The sequence below is a fragment of the Bacillus rossius genome, chromosome 8, assembly GCF_032445375.1.
Source record: "Bacillus rossius redtenbacheri isolate Brsri chromosome 8, Brsri_v3, whole genome shotgun sequence".
NCBI classification, from domain to species: domain Eukaryota; kingdom Metazoa; phylum Arthropoda; class Insecta; order Phasmatodea; family Bacillidae; genus Bacillus; species Bacillus rossius.
In genome coordinates, this window is record NC_086336.1 from 50,024,922 (window position 1) to 50,052,837 (window position 27,916).

At 39.4% G+C, this 27,916-nt stretch overlaps 1 protein-coding gene across 1 annotated transcript in view; it reads right to left on the minus strand.

Annotated features, from left to right (window-relative positions):
- LOC134534900 (alpha-mannosidase 2-like) overlaps positions 1-6,531 on the minus strand; it is a 205,034-nt gene extending 198,503 nt beyond the window's left edge. Inside the window, exon 1 of the mRNA XM_063373581.1 lies at positions 6,140-6,531. Within this exon, the coding sequence (XP_063229651.1) occupies positions 6,140-6,466 (327 nt within the window). The 5' untranslated portion in view covers positions 6,467-6,531. The remainder of the gene's footprint in view (positions 1-6,139) is intronic.
- Positions 6,532-27,916: the final 21,385 nt, after the last annotated feature.

The following is a 27,916-nucleotide window of genomic DNA, read 5'->3' on the forward strand; positions in this document are numbered from 1 at the left end:
CTCCAGATAATTAGTCTTATAATCCGCGTCCATGTAGGTACTTGGAGGTTGTACAGATCATAAAGCACAGAATAATTGCGCACTAGTTAAACAAGTTTTTTTTTCATTATTCATTTTTTTTCACTTTGAAAAAAAAAATATTTTTTTAATTTTGAAATGCCAGTGGCATGGCCATGAAACGAGGAAAATGTCGCTCGGGACTTATCCGATGGTCACTGTACGGCACGGAGGGAGTACCAGGGTGTCCACAGTTAGTACTTTCGTACTACATCTAGTACTTTTTTAGTGGTCTAGTACATTTACGCTCAGATATAGTACTTTTTTTTTCTTTAATATAATAATATTACAGTAACTCCAATATGTTTTATTATTAAGTTTAATTATTTTTGAAAACTATGGAATGTATGTGTGTGTGGTGTGATATTTAAGTTAGAGCATTGCAATTTCATTTTAACTTCCTAAATTGTTAAAACCATAACAAATTATGATTTAGTACTTTTTTTCACATCTAGTACATTTTTCTCGCCTAAGTTAGTACGATTTTTTTTTCCTTGTGGACACCCTGGGGAGAAGGTACTGATAGGGTTGGATAGCCGGGCGAGAGTAAACAACACTCAAATTTCCTAGAAGAATATTTCCATGCTCACCGGTACGATCACGCGCCTGTTACGTCACGTTCACCTCACCGCTAAGTGAAAATAAGACCTTAAATGTCCTTGAATGAGATTTTTAAAGAGAAGAGAGAATGTCTAACAACTGAGCGTGATTTATTTATTTCTTCTCTATGCGGTTGGCAAACTGAATCGCGGTTTTTCGATCCAGATTGTTTTTTTTTTCTTTTCCTAATGGGAGCTTTCCAACCTCCTCCATCCCACACGAATGCACGTGCATTTTCCCCCCTGATGGGCATGTGCCTACTCATTAGCACGGCCGCTTGGGAAAACAACGCGGTTAGAGCGGGTTGTACTCTTTGAAGAAGGGAAAAAAAAAAAGTGAATGCACGAGGGTGAGTGAGGGGCAGGAGAAGGAAAAAAATAACAGAGAACTTGCGAAATAATTTCGCCCTCTCTCTCTCTCTCTCTCTCTCTCTCTCTCTCTCTCGTGGTGCGTGATTATGTGAGGTCACGTCACGCCGTCTTTGCGACGACAAAGAGCTCCCGATAAAACGTGAAGACGCTTCGAAGGGGTTGTTATTGGTCCGCTAAAGGGGAAAATATATTTCGAGCAGGGAAAAAAAAAAGGATGTTGGTGTTACACTATGTGTTTCTGTTGCTGCGGCTAAATCTCCCACATCGTTTTTTTTTTGTTGAATTTTGTTTTGGCCGCTTTTCTTAAAAGTGCACCATGCAGGTCTCACAATAATGCACCAAGTAAATGATTTAAAATCGAACTTGCAAGCAATTTATCTACAAGAAATACATGGTATTAAAACTGGCAACCTCTCCTGTTCAAACGCATAGTGTAAAACCGGCGTAAAAAGATTTTTTTTTTTTTTTTTTGCTGACTCACGTCTTAGGCAAATTTTGTCACTGTCTCGTAAAACCAGGTCTCATTCAATGTGTTGGCTTTTCGGTTTTTATAGACAAATCTTTGTTTTATTGTTTTTTTAATATTTCCAAAATATATAGCAATATTTTGTAATTTAAACATGAGAAAAATAACCAAACTGAATGCATCCCTGGCTTACACTAGAAAATCCGTTACAGTTAAGTAAACTATAACCTTTTCGCCGGCAGAGTCGCGCGAAACTTATGTACACACGAACCACACGAACGTTCGAAACATGCTATGTTATATATATATATATATATATATATATATATATATAAAACAACAATTGTTAGGCTAATTAATTATGACTCTAAATCATAAAACAAAAATTAAAATAGTGTCAACGTTTTCGAGTTATAGGCTTTTTTTAAAAAAAAATCCCCACCCTGTGCCGAATTGTTATGTACTGTGACTAATACCTAATACGTTTTGCTACTCAATCATAAAATTACCCTGCTAACAATAACAAATAAAATAAAATAAAAAATTCTATATTTTTTTAGGGGGGGGGGGGATATTCTTTGCACAACTCGTGTGGCAACAGTTTTTAAACGGGTAACCTTGTCTTTCCACGCTGTTAAAAAAATTACTTTGCTAAATAATCAAGTTTATCTGCTTTAAGTAGCCATACAAATCTATCTTCGTTTAGCAGTGATGTTTAATGTAATTGATGTTAATTTTATGTTTTATACTTACCGACGATAATGACAATTATAAAACTTTGCTACAGATGTGTTTGTAATTATTCGCAAACAAAAAGAAGCTCTAATAAAAAATGAGCTACCAAATGTCCAGTTTTGCAAAGATTTGAAATTTTATTTTATTTGTAATTATCTTGGTTTGTCACAACGCGACACAAATAAATATAAATATTTTAAAATCAAAAGATCCTGTCGCTTTGGCCATGCTTGCCACGTCTTCTGCAAACCTGTACCACTTCTGGCTTGTTAAACATTCTGTCGCTATATTCTGAATACAAAATGTTACGTGCCCCGTTCTTCAAAATTAGTGGCTAATTTGTAGCTTTTATTTAGTAAGAAAATTTTCAACGAAACACGACATACAATGCTCGCATGGTGAAACGTGAGGGAAGTGTTATAAAATAAGAAGTATTTGAAGAAAATGCAAAAACGCAACTTAGCATATACAGTCAGTGAATCGTTTGGCTTCTTCCCTGAATCATTTTACTTTTCTTCCCCTTCCTTGCGTTTATTTAGAATTTGGTGTATAAAAAATGGCACATAACATAATTCGACTTATTTTAAAAAGTCCAACTTTTTACTTGCAATTAATGTTTTCGACTTTGTAAACATCTTTCAGGTTAACAAATTAAGAATATATATTTTTATTGAAAAACATAATCAATATGTCACTCAGTCCACACCAGTGCAACGAAAGCTGTTAAGATTTTGTGTGGCATTTAGAGCTAAGAATTTAAATATTTTATCACTTATTTATGAAAAGGATTGAACAAAATTAAATATAGCAGGGAACTCCCCGCATAAAATCAGTACTCGTTTTATGTAAATTTAATTGGGGGGGGGGGGGGGAACTGAATAATCTGTACGTATGTTCACAACAAAACGCCTCAAAACACGTCCATATAACTTCTTACGGATCTCACATCCACTCAGGTGAGTCACTTCCTGTCTCGAAGTTCGTTTACGTTTTTTTTTTTCACCCGAAAATGGTGCTCGAAGGCACGATACTTCCGCTAAGGTACAGTCACCAATCGCCACTTACAGAGCACCGCGTGATGTTTGTTTAGGAACACTGACAACCACATGAAGTTGTTGAAGTTGTTTAAAAACACTACCGATAAAGGTGGAAGGATATATACATATATACTGTTAGGCCCACCAATTTTAATAACGTCGAATTTGAGAGAAGTTACGTGGCCCACGCTTACAACTACCAAAACGGACAATATGTTAAATGAATCAGTTTGGGATACAGCGGTTACCATATTTTTTTTCAAAGAGAAGTAACTTATATTATGGGTAGTAGAGTTATTGAGATAAACAATATTCAGTGTTTTGTAGTAGACTATATTCCACCATATACTTTCAAGAATAAATTTTCTTGGTATATTACGTTTATATATTATATAAACACATATCAGTGTAGTACATATCTAATAACTTTGCTATAAATAATTTTTTTTCTTCAGATTTTTCAATTACATTTGTTTACATTCGTTATTTGTTTCTTTGTGATTGTTTTTAATAATAATATCTCCTAACGGATTGGTAATGTTAATCCAAATGTAAAGTGAATACATATAAAAAATTTATCAATAGAAACTCATAGAATGCCGGTGGCCAAGGGGCCATTTGTGCCCTACACACTAAATGAATTAGTACATCGAAATGAAACAAGAAAACACATTTGAATTTGTAATTTTTTTTTCATTTGCTATACATGGGCGCTGAAATTTCATTGATAGCTATAGAATATATTTATCCGTAGGTCCTGCTCTAAGCACCGTCGTAAACAGAAATGGCTTAAATTCATTACGCCGTTGAAGCATCTGTATGTAAATCTGAGCCTTCACCGAGCCCAGCACAGATAATTTTCTCCAAATACGAGGTGTATGTACGTCCATCGTCAGGCATTTAAATCTAAGTGGTAATTGGGCACTTCAAACATTTTCTTCGTCGTAGGCATAGTCATAGAGTAGTTTTGGAACTTGAGTTATTGGACGAAGAAAGGCAGTGTGCTCACAGATAGGGGCGGTAGAGTGTTAAAAAGATATTTCCTTAATTATATTGTTTTTATAATTTCGTTTTTTTTTCTCGTGATTTGATTTTAATTGATAATATAACTATGGGTGCACGTTCATTAATGATTCTAACAAATGAATAAGAGTATATTGAGTTTTTCTTAGAACTTAGAAGCTCGATATATTTTTTTTAACTATAAATAAATATAACAAATGTGTTTAATTTTTTCCCCGTGACGGATAAATTACTAAGTTAGTTCGTTTCCAATTTTCCATAAAACGTCACATTCCAGATACTCTATGCATAACACGTGATTGTTTTTCACTTTGCAAAATGAACAACAAATCGCTATGGTGTATTAATTTGTAATGATTTTTTAATAATAATAAAAAAAAATTTTATTTCTTTTTGTTTGTGTGTTAGACGTTTGTAAATGCTATTGGTTTTCATGTGGTTTTTCGACGTTCAAACTTGAATTTTTTTTTAAATATTTGTATATATATATAATTTTTTTTTGATTCGCTAGTTGTTATGGGTTGTCAGAACTGATATATTCGAATCTGAACTGAGTAGAGATTGTCATACGAACTTTAAGTTTATTTTCGTTTTTAAATGCTTGATAATGTAAGCGTGTGTGTTATAAATTTTTAAAAACTCGTAGTGCATCGCTTATTCGTCTCGACCTACTATGCAGAAAGTATGTTTTGTATGCCTTTACATAATTTTTGTGTTTCACATTTCTGTAGGTTGTGTAAATTTTCCATTAGTTACTTTTTTTAGTTGCAGGTATCTTTAAGAGTAATTATTCGTAGTTATTCCGAAAAGGCTCTATGGTTGAAAGTGTAGGTGATCGTAGTGAGAGTGAAAGTTTCGTTAGGTTAGGTCGGTAATATATAAATACTGTAAACTCGTTTATTATTCGCTGTCGCAAAACAGTTTTTTATATTCTGACTGTATAGTGGAAAATATGTTAGTTACGTGACAGTTAGTTATTTTATGTTATGTGTGGTTTTCCGAATAAAAAACAAGAGAATATTTATGTAGTTGTTAAAATTGTATAAATAGTTTTTTAAAAAGAAATTTAAATAATTTTCCAGTCAATACGTTCTCGTTCTAAAACTTTGTGGTCCCAAATTACCATGTTTCATCGCCCTCCCCACTAACGAGTTTTTTTTCCCCAGACGCTATTTGGAATTCGATAATCAACCAACATAGTATATAGTACTGATGTGATACCATTTAATGTATTTTTTTTTTAAATGATTTGACTTTCAATATTCGTTACGATATTATATAAACAGTTTTGATATAATTATTAACACTTTCATTATGTAGAACATTTAATTTGTAAATGTTTTTTTATTTATATTAATTAGTAGTCCGTCCACAGACAAATATTGAAGTAATCTTGTAATATTACTACTAATATTATAGAGCCGTCTCCCATTTCATATCCCTCCTTGGTTTTAATGAAGATTGTTATATAAGTGTTTTCGAAATAAATTCATATTGAAGGGGTATCGCTGAACTGTTTTGCAAGAAGACCTGCCTAATCACCGGAGTCAGGGGCGCAACAACAGGGTAGAGGGGGGGGGCAAGGGTAATTTGCCCCCCTCTGAAACCTTTAAGTGAGGGGCAAACGGGGGCAAAGAAAGTGCTGTGTAATCAATTTTTAGACAATAAAACTGCTAAAATAGCACCATTTTCCACCTTGAAATACAAATTTTTCCCGGCGGAGGACCCCCGGACCCCCCCGCTTCAATAGGAGGGGATCGATGATTCTTTATAAAAAGGTATATTGCCCCCCCCCCCCTTTTGGAAATTTAGTTGTCGCGCCCCTGGCGGGAGTATGTCGGAGAGCTGACCTGGAAGTCGAACTTGTTGAACTGTTGGACGGTGTCTACGTCCGCCTGCGCCGGCCGGATAGACGGACACGTGCCGGCGGCGAGCGTCCAGTCGCCCTCCTGCCAGTCGTCGTCGTCCTCCTCTTCCTCCGGCGGCGGCGGGGCGGCGGCCGTGGGGGCGGGCCTGCTCGCCGCGGGGACGGGCCCGCCCCCGCGGTGCTGCTGCTGCTGCTGTCCGCCTCCCCCTCCCGTGTTGTAGCCGTAGTACAGGAACAGCAGCGCCGTGAACAAGATGGCGCCGAACGCGAGGTAGCGCGCCGAGCTGCGTCGCAACACCACCTTCTTCATGGCGGGCTCATCGATGACCGGGGGGTGGTGACGCGCTCTCCGACTGACACGCCCGCGCCGCTCGCTCGCCCGCGGAGGACTGGCGGCGCTGCGTCCAGCGCCCGGCGGCGGCCGCGCGAACTGCCTGGTCCCGACTTGTCGAGAGAGGGGGAAGCGACGGCGCGTGCGCGCGAGAGTCGTCGGCCGCTCGCAGCGCCGCGCGGCGGCCGGCGCTCGAACTACGTGCCTCCTCCTCTCTACCGGCGGTGGTGCGTTGCGTTCCTCCTCGCTTCGCCCGGAGCGGCTAACGATTGCCGTCTCGCACGTCATAATCGGGAGACAAAACTGAGGGCGTCGAGGATGGAGCCCACCCAGTCCAGGGGTGTGTGTGTGTGTGTTTGCGAGGCGGGATGATTAAGTGCGACGCTGCTTCTAGCGCGGTTATCCCCTCTGAACTGACGCACAGTCTTCTCGTCGTGCACAGAGTAACCATAGTATTTGAGCGGTAACCATAAAATTATACTGCGGACAAATGTAAAATAAAGGTGCAATCAGGGGCGCAACAACAACGGGGGGGGGGGGCAAGGGTATTTTGCCCCCCCCCCTCCCCTTTGAAACATTGAAGTGGTGGCAAACGGGGGCAAAGAAAGTGCTGTGTAATCAATTTTTAGATAACAAAACTGCTTAAATAGCACCATTTTCCACCTTGAAATACAAATTTTCCCGGGGGAGGACCCCCGGACGGTATATTGCCCCCCCTTTGGAAATTTAGTTGTTGCGCCCCTGGGTACAATGCAGATAATTTGATTGCTTTCAAGAATCTCTACCCGGATTTTCTTAGCTAAAACTTATTCCCAAATCATGTGTTTCAGTCATTTCCACTCTTCTAAAATTACATTTCATAAACTAAATCCACACTCAGAACTAGTCATTCGACCTCAAATTATTTTTAAATATTTTTCGTATACAGACACCACTCTGACATCTTTATCAGTTTTCAAATCGCAAAGTTTTTTTTTTTTTTTTAAAAAGCTCTGCACTCCTCATGTGTGCCCTGGTAGGCGGTGCCCTCAAGGCTAATAACTCCACACCTACACGGCTGCCAAGTAACCGACAGCTGGCTGGAGCCACTCCCCACTCCACCTGACCGCCGCACGCCCACAATAAGTAAACACAAGTAGAGACTACAGACGACATACAACAGCAATGGCGTCTCCAGAGCCGGGCAAGCCCTGGAAAACAGATATCAGGGAAATATATACAGATGAAGTAAAAAGTCCGATTATAGCCACGGGGGGGCGGGGGGGGGGGGGTGATTTCGTGTACTACGCGTACCCATACGGCGGCCGTTTGTTTACAAAATGTATCAGCTGTACCTGTATTGGACGTTAAATTGGAGAAAAATTGTCAACTAATATCATTACATTTGTATTATGAAGATTCGTTTTGGACGTGATAGTTTTTTTTTATTATTCGCTTAGAATTATTGTTTATCTTATATTCTGCTTTGTCTCGCTTTTTATTTAAAGTTTCTGAGATAACATACACAAATAATGTCTCGGTGGCATTTTGAGCTCTTTAGATTAAATGAGCACCGTTATTACTGCGAATTATCTCCATGAGCTGACTAACTACATGTAGGTAATTATAAGATTATATCATAAATAACCTACTTAAGTCAAAGCAGACACCAATTTCTTCATAACCTGTTTATTTTATAATATGAATACATTTCCAAATAAAAGAAATTTAATCTCGTTAAGTCGAAAATTGCTCAGAATTTTTTTTATACTTACTAAGTCATCGAAATTGCATTTTCTTGAAAGTTAAGTATAAATTATTACAGTATAAAAAATTATTTTACGAGTTAAAATTTTTTAGAATAAACGGCTGAAAATTTTGGTTTTTTTTTAATTTTATTTATTTATTTATTTTTAGTTTGGTTTGTCTACATAGATTAAGCAGTTTCTTTGGTCAGCAAATGCGTTGGCTGTTTTTCTGTTAGTACTATAGGTACCATTGGCTGTTTTCTGTTAGTACTATAGGTACCATTGGCTGTTTTCTGTTAGTACTTTAGGTATTGTTGGTGGTTTTTCTGTTAGTACTTTAGGTATCGTATGTGTGAAGAAACAAACTTTTTTTTTGCTTATCTACTACTATACAAACCTTTGCAGTGTCACCACAATTGTAAACTGAAAATTTTAATCACGGGAGTATGTGACTTGCACAGCTTATAACTACACTTTATCTTTGTTCTACCAACCAATAAAATTTTTATTCTAAAAATCATTACATATTTGTGTTTCAAAAATAATATAATGCGTTTTATTTATAATACTTAAGAATTATATAAGTTGTTTACCATTCGGTACCTTGCTGCTGTGACGTCATGCCCACTCTCGAGTCTCAGAGGAGTAGAGGAAAACGAAAAACCCGAACTTACCCGTGCGACTGTAGCGTCTTAAGGGTGTATGTCCCGTTCCAGGTCATGATTTTAGATTTATATTAATCACTGATCAACTTTTAGACATTTTCAATCGTTTAACTTTCACGAAATGAAAAATATATATAGTTGCATACTGTTTGCATAATTAGCTGCCAAAGTTACATTTTTAACCTTTTTGGGTTGTACAAATAAGGAGAATTTAATTTATTGCAGAACTGAAACTTTTTAGGATTAACTGCAATGCCACTGGCTACTTCAAGAAATGGTTTGCATTTCTATCACAAAAACTCATTTAATGTTTCTTGGCTGTCAAGATCATAAAAATTTTGAGAATTTTGAAATGTCAGATAAAATTAATTAATATTTTCTGAAAGAAATGCAAACCTTTTCTTGAAGTAGCCAGTGGCATTGCAGTTAATCCTAAAAAGTTTCAGTTCTGCAATAAATTAAATTCTCCTTATTTGTACAACCCAAAAAGGTTAAAAATGTAACTTTGGCAGCTAATTATGCCAAAAGTATGCAACTATATATATTTTTTTTCATTTCGTGAAAGTTAAACGATTGAAAATGTCTAAAAGTTGATCAGTGATTAATAAAAATCTAAAATCATGACCTGGAACGGGACATACGCCCTTAACGATTACTTACTTAGAATACACTTTACTTGCGCTCGATATTTTCTGTCGTTAGAAATCACATGGAGGGAACGTGACATCGAGATGACTCGATTGATGTAACCAAGTATTTTAGAAGTGAACAAAGATTTAACTTCCACGTTAACATAATTCCTTTTTTTTTTTTTTTTTTTTTTGCTATGAATCGGTCACTTAACGATTCTGACATTACCAATCGCACAGCATAAAACCAAATTAATCTAGTTTTGTCCCGGACAATACCCCGATCTAGGCTGTCACAGAATTCTTCGGGTTCAGGATCTAGGGCTCTTTAATGCATTTATACATTTTAATGAAACATCGTCAAATTTGTATTTTCGTGTCTTGATATGCATGGCATTGAAATTAAGGATTTTTCATAAGAATTTATTAGAGACAAAAATTGGTGTTCGTTGATGACCTAAAAGAATGTTTGACTAACCTAGTTGATTCAATTAACCATCTTTGGCTTATAAAATTGCGCTTATAGTTTACATGAATTCCCATCGAATGCAATACACGTAAACTGGCTATTTTTGAAAGTGGTAGCTATAAATACCGCAAATACGCAAAAAGGAATGTACCATTAACTAGTGCTTTCAAGAAACACCCATGGGCACAGAAAATTAAACATAAAAGTTTATATTTAAACACAAACGTTTACCGGGGTCTCCAGTTTCCTTTACATTAATGTGCTACTCATTATTAATATAGTTATGCATATTATTATTATTTTAAATACATGAGACAGGCATATGCAAAACACAAAGATCTTTTGACGAGCGCGATTTAAAAATACGACACCAACATGATAGTGTAACATTTGTTGATTTACAACTTTATATAAAAAATTATAATTTTTTTTCAACATTAAATTAATGTTAAGAGTCAAAATATATTAAGAAAGTGATATTACAGTTTGTTCACAAATCACATTATATATAAATTACTTGTAATTTAGCTCTGAATATGAATGACATTTTGTTGGTAAATAAGACGAATCGTTAGTGTACAATAAGCGCATCGTATTTTCCTTATCTAGTGACGGCTCCCTGGATGTAACGAAGTACTTAGAATAAGCCCTCTGGGCTCCGACGTTCATTAGCCCAGGCTGGTATATATGTCCCTCCGAAACTGAGACAAGACAGAGCACAACGGGAGAAGGAATTATAGTTTGTGAGTATAAACAATAATTATCATGACACTTGTTTTACATATTCTTACTTACGTAGACCTTTTCATAAATGTTCGAAACAATATTTTTAATACTGTTTTAGGTCAGTCATAAATAACATTTTCACAATCGGGGAATTTTTTATTTTTTTTACTTAGCCTACCTCTTTTAGTGCCTAATCAGAATTTATCTATGTTAGGTATCCCCGAAAGGTTTGAATTACAAGTATAATAATAATAATGCAAAATAATCTATCAACTATGAGGCTAAAATAATAATAAAAAATACAATAGTACAATCCATCATATTTCCATTTCCACGAATATATTGATGCTGATTAGTCGACGGCTGTATACCGTGTTTCTGGACACCGTTAACATTGACCTTGAAGATTCAGTACTGCGCAGGCTCTCAAGCGCTCTTCTGCTATGTTCCACTCTTGGGATTTGTAAACTTCAGGAGATGAGATTATTATCACCTGTCAGACCTTATTGGAGGTCCTGTGCATATCCTTACAGTGACACGCCTACCTGGTCACTGTGTGTCAGAATGCGATTTGAAGACTGCTCAGTACATCCCAGTGGTGACTGTTTGCAAAAGGTATACAAAGTTTTGCAAAAAAAAATTATTTCATTTTAAAGTATATTTTACATATAAGTGAAAAGAGTTTAAAACAAATTTTATTTTCGGGATAATTTTTTTTTTTGAATAAAATATCTGGTACAGAGTCTTGAAAGCACTCTAAGAGTCTTGCATTACACCTTTATCATAATCACTCCACCATAAAATGTAATGTTTACAGCTCAGATCTCATAGTTGTCCCATGCATGACGAGATGATTGCGCGCCATTTTCACAGGAGACTAACTCGCTAGGAAGCACCAGCGAGCGTCGCACTCATCATACCGCCTCACTGAACGCTTACACCCCTGACTAGGCGGGACTCTTTGAAGAATTTCAGGGATTTATTTCCGTCTTACACGAAAGACAGCGACGGAACTAATGTAAATGCGCGCGGAAGGGGGCGAAGGGCAAAGTAACCGCCGTCGTTCTTCCTGGAATGTGGATGTGAAACCCCGCGAGCATGTACAAATATTTCCTCAGCCGTGGACGGCCGCGTGTCGAATAAAGCTTGCTGTAGCGTGGCTTCGCTTGGTATTTTTTTTTGAAGGGTTGGTAAGAAGTGGGGCTCCACTCGTGTCTCGCTCCCCCATCCGGTCTTCTCTTTTGTCATGAAGAACTACGGCGACCTCCCCTTACTCGAGTGGGAGACGGCCAGTTGGCATGGCAATGCGTTTCCAACCCCCCCCCCCCCCCTCCTTACCCCCGTGGCCACCCCCCTTTTTTTACCGGTATTTCTGCTCCCCTAGCTTCTTTTCCTACGTCATAATGTAACTACACCTAACCAAACACGGCATTCGAAAAAGGTGCATTGTGTAGTCGATGCGTCCTTGCTCTCAAGTTCCACGGTGAATTATTTATGATTCCAGATTTATAAGGAGAAATATTTATTTTAATGGGACAATATAAGTTAAGTTGTAGGTTTATGCATTGCCCACTCCCGTTGAACACACACAATCGAAAATTTTCTGTTATGAATATTTTCGTGACATTAAAAAAATATAGCATACATATAGTGTATATCAGGTAAAAAAAAATTTGCAACAAAGCAAAACACCGAATTCATGTACATATATAGTAAAATACCAGTATAAATTAACATTAAACATCAATAAATAATATAAATACGCTCATACTGATTCACTGACTGACTGTAACGTTGTGTGAATTCTGATTTCATGCGCTTACAGTGTAACATTTGCGTTGCTCTTTTCTAATCTGTTCCTCCTAGCATTTCTGCTGAGTCCGTGTTGCAAAGATGATATGCATGAGGCATGCTTTAGCAATGGCGTATGTCCAAAAGCTTACATCAAGTCATGCACACCCATTGCACAAATCTTTCAAAGATAATATGAGGCATAGGGTCATTTTTTTACGAGGCCGGAAGTTTCATCATTTATCACTGATAAATTACTGAAGAAAGTATTACGTTGCACCGACAAGCTTTTGAAAGAAATTATGAAAAGTGATACAAGTTTTGGGGGCAAAACTAATAGTTGTCGATGGCGATTTTCAACAGACGCTTCCAGTCGTTCTTAGAGTCACACGTACAGACATCATTGAATGCTGCATTAAATCGAGTCCATTATGGAATGATTTTAAGGAACCATCTCTTCCAACAAACAGACGGAGTGAGAGTAAAAATTAGCTCAATGATTGGCTTCTCAAAATTGGATCAGCAAAATTGACTCGGATTGCAGGAATGTATGAGGAAGGCATTGTTGAAATTCCCATGGAAATGATATTGAATGTAGACTTGATTGAAACAATTTTTGGTGTTTTGCAGTTAATTTTAATGCAAGAACTTTTAATAAAGAGTCATTGTCGGCTGCCAAAAGCGCAAATATTAGCTATGAGTAGGAAGATAATCGATCTGATTGATGGTAACTCTCAAATCTAGTATAGCGCCGATTCTGTAGTCAGTTACAACCGTTGAATATTTTTACGAACTGTCAAATTTAAGAAAATTTCACGTGACACAGACTTCAACTCATCGCTGACGAGGAGATCCGAGTCGGAATGAAGTTTCAAAGAAGTCCAGCAGACTGTCGGTCGTCTGTCACCTTGACCTAGCGGAGGTATCAGCAGACCTCTGGGAAGATTCTGCGCGTGATAGGGGTGATTCCAACGGGCAGTCAGCTTCACTGACTCTCCGTCAGGGTTCGAGGCCCATTGCCAGGGGCTACTGACTCCAGGACCGGGCGAGACGGGCAATGCCTGGGGCCATTTGTTCTTCCCTTGTTTTTCCCGTTGTTCTGTTAAAAATTTGGACATTATCTGGAACAGAAAAAAAATAAATTGCAATTAGCATGCATGGGCGTAGATCCTAGGGGGAGGAGGGGGCATAATAGCCCAGGACCCCCCCCCTCCCTGGAATTAAGAAGCCCTTCACTGAAGGGGCACTTACAAAAACGGGACTGTGAAAGGGGTTTGACGTCAGAACTATGTCCTATGGACAGAGACCTGCAAAATTCGCGGTTTCGATGGCCTTCAGGATAGACTGCACATACCCCTGTACACTCGGGCAAATAACGCAAGTTCATTGGCTGCCGACTTATAAGTCATCTCAGCTGGTTTGTCTGTGATTCGATCCTTCTTTGGTTGATAGTTTATAACTGGTTGAGATTCGTCCAGATGAATAGTAAGCCAATAGCAAAATTATCTAAGAGGTATATGTGTTTGAGTTCTAGCCTATCACCGATTGAATCCGCGAATTTTGCAGGTCTCTACCTATGGAATACGTTCTGTATATTTTAAAGTGTTCTGCTTATTGCACGCATGCAGGCCAAACTAAGGGCACACGGTAAGGACATGCAAGCACCGCATCCAGAGATGGAATGTCGGTTAACCCCGCATGCTAAACTTTCGGGCCACCCCTCTCCTCTCTGGGTATTTATGCCCCGCCTCCCTTGCGAATCCTACAGATTCGCGCCCCTGTTAGCATGTATTACTTAAGGCGCTGATCAATGCCTATTTCAATTCATAATATCGCATGAGAAAAACTCTAAAATACTTTATTGTATCCTATAATGACGCTATTTGACCAGAATTAGATCATAAGATTTCATAATAACCTGAGGTTAATTTATTAGGAAAGAAAGTATTTTTTTTAAGATAAATTAGCACACCCATCGTTTAAATTCAAGTTTAAAATTTTCTTGAACACTTTGTTTGAAAGAGTTTATTTTAAAATTTTCCGGGGTAGAGTCTAGGAGCTATACCATATTCCCGCCCCCATAAAATCAAATGGCCCAGGCCCCCGAAAAGTCTAGGACCGCCACTGTCCAGCTGAGACAGAAATGTGGCAAATAATGCCGTGTGTGGATCACTGAGTGGGCTGGTGCGGAATTTCTTAGGGCAATCAATTTACTCCCACGTACGTTAGTGTTCAATATGCGTAAATATGCATAAATATGAGTGTGCTCAGTATGAACGAACACCTACATTACAAAGCTCACTCACAAATATAAGCGTGGCCATACGTAGCAAAATTTCACAAACATGTAGTCTCAGAAACTAGTTTTCAAAAAAATTAAAAAAAAAAACTAAATTTCGAACGTTTCTTCACTTCTTATTTAGTTTAAAAATAAAACAAATGCGTTTCTGTGCAGTTATTAAAATGCATTTAGTTATATCGCATGTCACTAGTTAATGATGCTCCTTTTTTTTTGTCGTTGTTATACTGTGTTATTGCAGTGCAATTCAGAATTATTTTCGAGCGTGATGTTCCTTTGGGTGCAAGTATGTAAGTTGGTGACCACTTGGAAACATCCGTCCTGAGATGGGTCTTTTGTTACTACGCAATGGGTGTGTTTGTTACTTCCGAAGGACCGCGGGACGTATGTGTGGAATATAAATGCGAGAGCAGTTTAAACAAGAAAGAGGAAGAGTGAATATTTTCAGTTACAACATGCATGAGCAAACTGACACACTGGCCCTACCTTTCCGACCCCTTCTAACCCGCTCCCCCCTTCCTTTTCCCTTTCCCAAACCCACGCCAGCGGCCCTCCTCCTTGGTCTAAAGCACATATACTGTCGGAACACACCCTCCCCCCCCCCCCTCCGACCCGATACAACTACTCGGGTCTCCGGGATATTTCGGTGCCTTTGATGAATTAGCCTTGTGGGTGTACCTACAGAACAAGAGGAGCCTGGAGAATTTCTCAGGAATGAGAGACCCTCAAAGCACGCGTACGTCTTCATAGATGCTCACACGATACCAGTTGCGTATGTTAACTGGAAACCATATCACATACACGACGTTCCTCCTTCACCGGTATGCATAATCTATGTAATTATGAAATAATTTTTTTTATGAACGTGGTTTTGTGGCCAACGTGAAATATTTTGTCTTCTATGATGTCGACTTACATTTTAATACCCGCGTATAGGCAAATAGACTAAGATTTGATACAGACAATGAAAGTGAGCAGTATGGGAGTTGGGGGGTATTCTATGTTCAGTTCACAGGGATGAAAGCCACAACCACAACCCGAACAGTTCCGAAGTTTTCCGAAGTAAAAGTTTAGGTTAGGTTCGGTCAGTGTGATGATGATAGTACTTAATTTTTTTTTCCAGGAGGGTAGGTTGGGTTAAGGGAACTAAAATGAAAGGTTAGTTAGGTTAGCGTTATTTAAAATAATCTATGATCAAAGAAAAGCTCTAACCTCTCAGTCAACAGGTTGGAACTTTTAAGAATAGATACTACCAACCCGGGAAAGGGGGGATATCCCCCCTTTACCAGAAATCCTAATAAATATATCATTCCCACCTCTAAAAAAAAGAAAGTCTTATAAAGCAAACAGCCTGCAAAGAAGTTCTACAAACCCCCCCCCCTCCTCCTTTTTTTCCAAATTTATTTCTGCGCCCTACGTTTCTCCCTACCAAGGGCGTAGTTAGGGAGAGACAGGGTGGGACCAATAGCCGCACCTGGAGACATTTTATATTTTCAACATCAAAGCATCTCATTAATGAATTAGTATAACATGGCTCAATTTATGACTACCAAAAATGCAAAATTAGAGAGCAAGCAGCCATCTCTTTTAACACGTATTAGAAAATTATCAAAAAGCAGTTGTACTGCAAGTATCTCCCTTTCACAAGAAGCAATTTTTTTTTCTAAGAATTTATTTTTAATGAAAACACTTAAGGGTTCTCAGATAGCATGAATATTAATTTTCAAGCATATTTTTTTCCGTTAATGATCCCTTGTTTTATAACCACCCAGCACCAGCCCCATAGAAACAGGCATAATTATACAAAATATATTCTCATAGCTCCCTTTCGCCCCCGTTTGTGCCACAAATCCTGACTACGTCCATAGACCATACTGAATATTTTGTGGTGACAAAACAAAAAAAAAATACGTCTCAACAAAATCACTTATTAGTGCCAAAACATTTTTTACTGTCATTGACCTACTTTGTTGACACTTATAATGCATCGTCTCCACTAAATATTTGGTGGTTTCATGACGACAAAATATTTTGAGGTGGCTAAGAAACTTTTTTTTTTGTTCGTGAAACTACTATTCAACAAAAATAGTTAAAAATTCGCAGGTTACAATTTATTATTACCTTCGCAAACAAACAAATCTGGCCAAACATGTTGGTACTTATAGCCTAAACCTTTCTTACTTGTTCTAAACCAGGTCAGCAGGAACAAGAAATCATTTGCGAATTTTCATTACCCCGTTAATTTTCAGAGGTATGGACTTCGATTCACGTATCCAATGCAGATGATGCGGAAGCTTGCGTAATCGAGTGCGAAACAAGTCAATACATCAAGCATGACTGATCGCCAATGAATTATATTCACTTCGTGTTCGGCTATGCGATAACACGAGCAATTCACAACGTGTAGTCGACAGATGCAGAACAATAAAACCACATCGTACATTCCGTGCGTGAAATTGATAATCACTCTAATTTACAGCACATGTGCTGTGCATGTATTATTTCGTCATGCGGAAATCGTATTCTGAAATGTACTACGTAAATTTCTGCGAAAAAAAGTAATCCATATTTTTTTGGAATATTTATCGCATAATGTTTTAAATTTGTTGTTTTATTTTATAGATGACGAAAGTTACACTTTTATCGTAACATTTTAGAGATTCCCAGAAAATTATTTCTAAATATCATTTGTAATTTTTTTTGTATTTGGTTATTCATTTTAGTTATTAATATTACAATTATTATATATAAGAGTTTAATTTTACTTTGCATTTAAATAAATTCAGAATGTAACTTTAGGAAGCGCGTTATACTATCATATCATGTCATAGTAATATAAGCAGATTTTTTTTTCCATGTCCACGTTGTATACAGGTTATTTGCTTTTCACAGCAGATATCCACCCAAGCTGTACGGAGAGTCCTGATGCGGTAAAGGCATGTTGAAATTATATCAAAAACTTGCCAGCAGCAGCTTCCTGGATAGGTGTAGGCGTGTTGGCTGCCGAAAGCTATTTCGTTGCTATTAGAACGGAAATTTACTAAAGCCCTCATAAACTGTTTTGCATCACCTGGATATCTGGGCAAGCACGTGACCAGTGAATGAAAGACAGCACTTTATGACACAAAAAAAAAATCACACTTTACTGTAAAACATTTACCAGCTAGAATTCTGAAAATTGTAGCCTACATAATATGCTTGCGAAATAATAAAACCTTAATTAGTAGTGTGTGCGTGGACTGACGCTTGAAAATTTCATGAGCGCGCGAGTCCTACATAAATAAATTTTAAAAAAAAACAACGTAAATAGTTTAAACAATTTTTTTTCACTTTCAGTTAAAAATACAACTTAACGTATAGTCAGAAGCGTTCATATTTTTATTCCTAAATTTGTATGGCAAAGGGTGGCAGTTGTCGCTCCAGAATTGCCCAACCCAGTATTTACAATTTATTTTAAAATAAAATTTTACAAGAACGGCACTTTCTTTGGTTCATTATTAATTAAGCCTTTTTGGGCGCAGAAAAATAAAATGTTTATTAGAACTTGTATATTATAATGTTAAATAGAAATATTTTGAATAGCAAAAATATAAAAATTTCCCTGGAGAGGACCCCCGGACACCCTTACACGTGGGGCATTTCATAAACCCCCCCCCCCCCCCAATACCCTGCACGCATTGTCATCCCAGTTAAAAAGCTGAAATTACGCTTCCGTTTGTATAAACTAGAATTTTCACTTTACACAATAATTCGTGATTTTGGGGAACAGCTAAGGCCCAAAAATGCAAGCAAAATAAAAGCATCGGAGTCATTACTTTATTCAGGCGTGAGCAATTTCAGCGAACGTAAAGATACCTAAATAATTGAAAATTGACTTTTATGCTTGCTGGCTTGGGAATTACTAGTTTAACGTCAGAAAACCATTGATGAAAGACGGCCGAAGAGAATCGTGCAGTTGCAAAAAAAAGAAAGAAAAAAAACATGTGAAGGAAATGTATAAACTGATTTGTTTTGTGAAGTGAATTGCAATACAGAATAGTTATGTGGTGTGATAGCTTTAAGCATACAATTAAAAATCCAATCACTCAAAAACATAGATATAAACATTACGATCGATTTGATCTGTGAACACTCGATTGCCGTGAAACATAACAAGCACTCTCTTCTCAACCAAATAAATAAATCATATAATAGATATATAGGTACTTAAACACTAGTTTAGCTGTTCCTTGTACTTGGGTACTGTTGAGAGTAGCATGCTTTGGAAATTATTAAAATACACAATTGCGTGGGATGTCTACTGTATAAATGCCGTACATTCCCTATGCATTTGACTTTTTCATAAACAAATTTAGTGTGTAAATCATATAGATATGGTGAATTTACCATACGGTTGTACTGGTTAAAAACTTCATTACATTATTTTAGTAAAATTACCAACAAAAAAAACCTTAAAGCTATCCGAACAGTTTTTCCATGAGTAACAGAAGAACAGATAAGCTCTTACCGAAACGTCTAGTTGTATCTCGATTTACCATTTTTTTTTGGATCTATTTCCTTATTTTTTTCCAATGTACGCTCTTCTCCACCATTCAAACGGTAAAAAAAAAACAAAAAAAACAAAGAGTCTTTATTTATTGCGTAAATAATACCACAGAACGAACAGACTTAGGTTACTGTAGACTCTGCGCGTCACCACACCGAGGTTTTTCATTATTTAATAACTTGAGAAGCACACACTAAAAAAAAGTGGGGGAGGGGGTAAGTCAAACACAGCAGGTGATTAAGGCAAACAACCATGTTTGCCAGGAGCCAACAAGCGCTCAGACCCAGGCATCTTTGTGGACGCGACGCACGAGTGAGCGGGCAGGTACACCCAACCCCCTCACACCCCCTGGTAACAACCCCTTGTGCGTCTGCAATCGCCGACCCCGCTGCGTCAAACATTGTTCAAGGGCCTGGCACACTGTCAAGCTTTTGTCTCCAGCCATATTCGACAGTAGAGTTGGACAAAAAAAATAGCTTTCCCATTATATCCATAAAATACAGTTGGACAAATAAATATCCTCAAATGTTTTTTAAAACACGTCACGCTATTAAATGTTTTTTTTTAATCTTAGCTAACTCAAACTTCTCGATTTTATTCTTGTTTTGAAACTAAATAATTCGCCACAAATCTGGGTGGATTTTTTTTTTTTTTTTAAACATTTGTGTGCATTTTTAAATTTTTAAAACATCGACCAGTTGAATTTACATCGATACTCGTTTCAAAATAAAATCAATGTTCCGTGATGTTTAAAAGTTGTAGACAAATCATTTTGCTTTTTTGCATACGTAATTATTTTGCAAACGAAAATTTATAAATTATATAATTTATTTTACGTTTATAAATATTTTAATCACCCATGTGTTCTTCGCCACTTTCAAGATTCGTTTTGACGGACACCGACACCATTTCCATTTTAACTGATGATTGGCTGATTCCAACAAAGGGAAACTCAATTCAGCCATCTTGTAAAAAAAATGGCTGAACTAGTGACGTTTATAGCGACGTTACAACTCTCAAACATGATTTGACCAAATATATTGGAAGGTGTTGGAAGCGAAAGGTTTACAGTGTGACAGGGCTTTTCAGTATTTTTTTTTTATGGTTACATTTCAAATATAAATACGTTTGTAAAGCAGAGACTAAAGATGCGCATGCCTTAATATACGTATTATAAATCGTCGTTCGAGACTGGCGATAAAATTGTAAATTAAGGAATGCACACAACTAGTAGAAGCGAAAGAAAATAATCATAGGGATGTATTATCAGCGGGGGAAAAAAATCTGTCCTCTCATTAGACTGCAATAAGGTATTCATGCCATAACGAACGTTCCCTTGTGATTGGCGGCCGTCAGCAAGAGAAGCAATTGCACTATTTGGCCCGGCCAGTCAGGACACGAATGCTTCCGCACTGGCTGTCTGTGAATGGTGTGCCGACAGTAGCCATGCCCCTGAAATAAACCCAGCCAACCACAACCACGAAACACAGGCAGTGATACAAAGATTTAACCCACAGCTGGTCTGGAAATATTTTTTGGCAAGAAAAAAAAGTGATACTATATATATGAGTAAATAAAGAGACAGACGAGCCGTTTGCAAGTTATGATGTCGCAGTAACAAAAAAAAAAATCAACGCTGCAGCAGAGAATATCCTGAATATATGTGTGTGTATATATATATATATGGTTTGCGGTTGAAGTCGAAGCCGAAGGTACCCGAAGAGGGTCGAAGAGTTCCCGATCACTGGCACTGAGCGACGGACTCCCCCGAAGTGTCCCGAAGGCTCACCTGAAGTCCAACCTCAAACGAGCAAGCCTCAAACTCGTATACACATAAGAGATGCATTGCACCCAGGCAGATTGCTGTACACTTCTCTCTTCACAGCCACCCGGACTCAGCAAACAGACGGGAAAATACAACATGGCGCGCGAGGCCGAGCCAAGCCGATGTTGAACGACGTGAGGTTGAGGCCGGTATTTCAAGACATAAAAAGAAGGGTTTAGGTGTTGAATATGCTAAACCTGTACCCTAACCGCATCCCCAGTGCACGATAGGACACGACCAGTCCCTTATTTCTAGGGAACGGATTTTGGTGTCATATCCGTTGCCAATCCGTTGCCTAAATTCCACGCATGCGCAGAGCTCACTTCGTCGTTAATTTCTTCCAGATGGCGGACCCGCGTCTGGCGCCATTTTCTCGTATATGGTAACTTTTGTGATCATTGGTGGACGTACCAAGCGTGTTGGTGTGCCTAATGAAACTTTATGATAGCGAAACTATCCTGGAATTCATTTCGTACCGTTTAATGATGATGGCAAGAAATAATCTCAACTTCAAGTGAGGTAATTAGACAGGTGGTTCTATTTTTGTGCGATGGTGCTGTTATCTATAGTATTTTTGCAGTATCAGTAGGGACCGGAAAAATTCGCGAGTTCATTTCACGATAGGCTAAAATACAAATAGTCATACCTCAGTGCTGCCTCTGCCATTGGCTCACAACTCACCTGAATGACTCTGGGCCAATGAGAAACACCCAACAATAGCTTTAACGAATCACGGGCTGCTACGTTGGAACGTCTCACAAGACAGCAGCCAATGAGTGGGTGGCATTTGACCGAGTGTATGTAGAACTGTGGAGTTCATCCTGCAGGTCATTGAACCCGCGAATTTTTCCGGTCCCTAAGTATCAGTTGTTTCGTAGGTTGCGAAACATCCGTTAGAATGCGTTGAGACCCAGTTTACAGCCTCGCGCAGAACACCGTTTATTAAAACAATTGCAGATTTTTTTTTTTTTTCCTTACTGGGATTCTGTTTGGAAACGTTCTGGAATACGGCCCGCGAGTTAACTTACGGTTCAATCCCAATAATGCAGTTCTTATTCGCTACCTTGACCGAACGTCTTGGAATACCACCCTTAAGTCAACGTTACGAGTCCCACGCAAGATAATAACTCACTTTTTTTTTTTAAATTTAAATTTTAAAAGTTTTGATACAACGTGAAATGCGGACGAAGACAGGCGCGCGCCGTTTCGGCCGCGCCTACTTCCGCTGGGAGCTTGGTTGCATTCCCCCCCCCCCACCCCCCCACCCTTAATCGCCCTGGGGCACGCCACCGCGCTTTAATTAATGATCGTTGTCGTGTTGCGAGGGGGTTGCTGTGTAGGGGTTTGCGGCGGGGGGACGGGAATAGCGGCGTTGTTTGCGGCTGCAACTCGCTCGCGGGGGGAAAAAAAAAAAAAAAAAAAAAGGAACCCTCGTTTGACCCCACACCAGACCGCACGGCCGAGCGGGACTCTGTCCCCTCCCTTCCGGGTGTTTCAGCCGGAGAAGGGAGGGGGTAGTTGTGAAATAAACAACCTATACAGGAAGCGGCGTGGCAGTGGTAGGTGATGGCTTCTCATACGTTGTCAGGGGAAAATGCAGGGGGAGAATGACCCTTGGTGATGGGTGGAGGGAAGTTAAAAAAAAAAAAAATACCACCGGGATTGTTTCTCAAAATATTTTTTTTTCCGCTAGTCATCTTCCTGTCGGTTGCGAAAATGCTTCCTACCGACTCTCGTACCGGTGATGTAAAATGAATGTTCTGCATTTTCCGGAAAGGGTCAGGAATTGGTTTTAGGTAGAGAGAGAGAGAGAGAGAGATAGAGAGATAGAGAGAGAGAGAGAGAGAGAGAGAGAGACCGTACCGTTTGCAACCGGTTTGATCGTGTTCGCTGGCATCCGCTTCTCAATCCCTTCCGAGACCCACGCCAGTTATGAAACTCGAGGTATAAAATAAAATAAAAATTAATAAAAATGCGTAACCCGTGGGAGGGTATTGTACTCCCGGTGTTGTTTGTGGTCGCAAATCCCGGAGTTCCAGGAACGTATGTAGTCACATGGACAGGGTCATCGGAACCAAAGGGGCGAGGAAATCAAATTTGCCCATAATGACCTGCTGCAAGTGTCAGATTCTCTGAAGGAATAATAAATTTAAAAAAAGGTAGTCAGCAGAGTAGTTATAAATTTTATATGACCCGTAATTGTGTCATTACGTTAGAATAAAATGAAGTATTTTGATATAATGATAGTTGTAAGAAAGTGCTTGGCTGTTAAAGTATTCGAAAGTGATTTTTTCTTTAGTGTTTTGATATTAATGTTAATTTCAGTTTAAAACACATATAAAATATGTGAAAAGTTATTTATTTTATTTTTGTTAATCCTTAATCCTCCTAATGACGAACACCTTCCGTCGCAGCTATCTGAAGTGATGTCACTTTTTTTTTGTCACTTATTTCTTCAATCTCTTCGCCCAAAAAATAGACCTTCAAGACGTGTACGTACTTCTGATTACGTTAGTTTCCCTAAATCAATTCGGGAAAATGCTAGGATGGTTGGTTAATATTCAGGCGCGTATGAAGATAGGAGGCACTACATAAATGTTCGTAACAGTCGAAAACTGTCATTAAGTTGGTGCATGTCATGTAACTTGTCTCAAATTTGACATTTTTCAAAAGTAATGCCCAAATGTCCACGATATCCTTCTTCCACCATAAGAAGTACCGATGGTCTTGCCCTGTCGATAGCGTTTGTAAATACTTAACTTCACGTGGTTTTCAGTGTCGGTAAAAAAAAAAAATCATGCGTTGCTTTTGGAAGTGACAGTTGTGAAGTAGTTACCACTGGTACCACTTTGGAGAACTCTCAGATTTGAAGCAAGTTACATGGCACAAACTATGACACATTACTAGAGACCTGAAAAATTCGCGGGTTCATTTCGTGGTATGCTAACATTCAAATAATTATACCTTAGTGCTGCTTCTGTCATTGGTTTACTGTTAATCTGGAGGACTGAGGGCCAATTAGAGACCCTCACTCATAGAAGTGTCGAATCACAGGCCACCCAGTCGAGACGACTCACAAGTCAGCAGCCAATGAACAGTTGGTATTTGCCCGAGTGTGTAGAGGATATTGGAGTCTATCCTGGAGGTCATTGAACCCCTCAAATTTTTCGGGGGTCTACACATTACCAAAGATCGCCGGATGTCGCGGCCATTTGTCTGGAGTTGCTTGGATTCAAGGTTGTAGCCACTCCCAAGGCGAATATTTCACCGACGTCTCGGTCGACCTTGCAGTCGCTATCTTCAGGGTAGAAGTTATCTGCTACCTTTCGCTTGAACTTGCAGTTGCCACCTTCAGGATTACACTGTTAAAAATTACTATAAATTCACGGATTTTTAAACGAAGAATTTAACATAAACGACGAGTTGCTCGTAATTCAAAATTACTTATCGCAGAAACTAAGCGGACAAAAAAGAAGAGAGTTCTTGTTGTACACTTAACCAGTTTTTTTTAATGTTTTGTTAATATACCAAAATTATCCTCTTGGATTCATGTCCAAAGTGAGGGAACTAACTCAGTGTTGGTAAATTTACGGAGATGCCCTGATAGTTTGTAATCAGCGTTATTCGTATATTGAAGGTGAAAAATTTTTGACGTGACAACGTCTAATAAATCGATGAACGCCGGCTGCACGCACGAAAAAGTGTCCCGTTACGCACATTGTTCCGTTACGCTGTGTCCCTTTACGTACATTGTTCCGTTACGCTGTGTCCCGTTACGCTCATTGTACGCTTGCGCCGCACATATCTCTCTTCCACTCGATTGGCCTATGCGTCCGAGGAGAAGAAAGACAGCGGCAGCACACAACTTACTTCTACATGTGAACTGTTTCTTCGACTGTTTATAAAGTGAAGTGAAAAGTTAATGTGGTTTTTATTGCTTATTACAACAACAATTTCGGCAATAAAGGTTAATTATTCTTGCATTTTAAAAATCTGATTACTAGTATAATTAGTATTATTTTATTATTAAAATAAAAATTATTCAATTTTATTCATACAAGTATGCAATCATTTCATTTTTTTTTTATGACGTTGTCACGTTAAACTATCGTCCGTAATTATCTTTGAAAGATTTGGGCAATGGGAGTGCATGACTTGATGTAAGTTTTTGGACATACGCCATTGCTAAAAACTTTTTTTGTTGAAGAAAAACTAAAAATTAAAAATAAAAAAATATATAAATAAAACCCAAACACAAACCTGTGTCATCATCATTTGTGGGTTTTTTCGTTCTCTTAGCACATTTTTCTTTGTTTTTCTTTGTTTTGTTGACCATATTCCTGTCACGGAATATTTTGTGGTGTTTATATCCTTGTTGACAACAGCAATTTTTTGCTTAATTTTGTGTTTTTTGTCTTTTTTTGGGTTTTATTTATATATTTCTTTATTTTTAGTTTTTAGTTTTTCTTCAACAGAAAAAGTTTTTAGCAATGGCGTATGTCCAAAAACTTACATCAAGTTATCGTCCGTAAACCGACTTTACAGACAATCAATTTTTTTTAAACAGTGTAGCAGTTACGTACTGTTGGTAGTAGGCAAACTGGTACCTCGAAGATGGCAAACTGCAAGGTCAACCGGAACGTCAGTGAAATCTTTGTTCTTCGACGTGACTATGATCCGGAAGCCAAGAAAACTTATAACGCTTCACGACGACTCCCGTCGCGGGTTCGATGCAAGTCTGTCGACGGGCGCAGACTGGCGGGCGCCCAGGGCGTTCGCTGCCTGACGGAGCGAAAACAAGAGAGACAGAGACAATAACTGACGAGACGAGGAGACGTCTCACGCCGAGATCGAACAATAAAATGTACCCGGAGCCTCCCTCCCTTGGCTGGCTGCCCAAACAACGCCAGTTTTGAAGTTCATCTGATGGCGTACGAAACACGTAATCATACCTACTACGTGTGCACATTATTTAAATAATTTCGTAGGGTTTTAACCCTGGTTTTTCTTTGTTAACCCGGCTCTCTTAGGCATAAGCCCCTGCCGTCCCGGGCCCCCCACGGGCGTGGATACGGGTACGCCGTATACGCCGTATACTACGTGTGTACATAGACTGTCACAGGGGTTTCCCCCCCTTTTCTTTGGTAACCCAGCGCTCTTAGCCGTTGGGCCCTACCGCCCTGGGGCCCCCCATGGGCATGGATGCGGATACGCCGCATACGCAACCAGGAAGAGCGTTAGAGCTTTTGGCTATGCAAAGAGGCTGAGGCTACCCATCCCAGCTTATGCACCACCTCCGGCCCCCTACTCCACTCAGCTCACCAGCAAGTTGGATGCTCCCTTAGCCCTCCGGAGTTGTCATCACTTCTGGCGCCTGCCCCAGTCTCCCGCCTCACACTGGGACTCCTCAATCACCCAGCGAACCCGCGGTCCGGTGGAGGCCTACCCAACCTCTTCCAGCTGTCCAGGCTGGTAACCGGAGCTGTCCTCGTCGCTCACAACGTCAGCACGTCAAAGGGCTAGGGAACCCTGATACCTGCCCCTAAAGCACTCGGGGCACCACCCCCAAGTACGAGTGTACAGTATGAACCATGTATGTCCAACCGACAAATTAGGCTGCAAGTTCTACACGAAAAAAAAATTATGTGGGCGAGTGTTTCAGTACTCGCCAGAGATGTTTAGTAAATTGATGTGTTCTACATATTGTGAATACATTTGTACTACGAAAACTCGGACGCGAAATTTAACGTGGAATTCTTTTAAAAATGCAGAATGTGATAAATATACACTCAAATTTTGTTTTCAACTACATTTCTGGACGCGAATCACGCGTAGTATCCGCACCCGCCGCTAGAATTCGCTGCCGTAGCAGCCACGTCAACTATGTAATGAAACGACTCGGGGAAAAAAAATTTTCAGCAAGAAATTTTACTAACACGAATGTCAAAGGGATTGCTCCCCCTTTTATTTGTTAACACAGCACTCTTAGCCGTTAGGCCCTGCCGGCCTGGGGCCCCCACGGGCGTGGATACGGATACGCCGTATACGCGTAACAGGAGAGGTGTTAGAGATCAAGCTATGTCCATAGGCTGAGGGCCACCCATCCCAATATAGACACCACCGTCACCCCCTGCCTCACTCAGCTAACAAAACTAGTGGCTGCATCCCAAGCTCTAAAGATGCAGCATTGCTGGCGCCTACCCCGATCTCCCACATCACGCTGGGACCCCTCAAAACACCCAGTGAACCCGTGGTCCGGTGGAGGCCTATCCAACCTCTGCTAGCTGTCCGGGCTAGTACCGGAGCTGTGTCGTCGCTCACCACGTCGACTCCGCAGAGGGCTAGGGAACCCTTGGAGCCTGCTACCAAGTACGAGTCCTACCCAATCAGGATCCAGGGCCTTGGAGGAAACCTCAGCGGGACACCATTCAAACATGATGGATCCTTCCCGTACTACTACCAACTTGGCGTCGACTCGGCAGACTGTTCGCCGGCAGCTAACAAAACCGTCACTGTTTAGAGTTACTCCACTGGATGTCCTCGTCTCCTCGTACTACCCTCCGACCCGCCGTACCACGACCCGGCGGATTTACAGCCGATTAAGGCCCGGAAGTGCCTGAACTCATCCGGCGACAATCGCAGAAAGCCCCTGACTAGAAATGACACCACAGTGCGTGCGCAGGAGGGTCTCGGGGTAGCCTCGTTACCTCCCCCGACCACTGGACCAGGAGAACGTATTACACCTAGTCGAG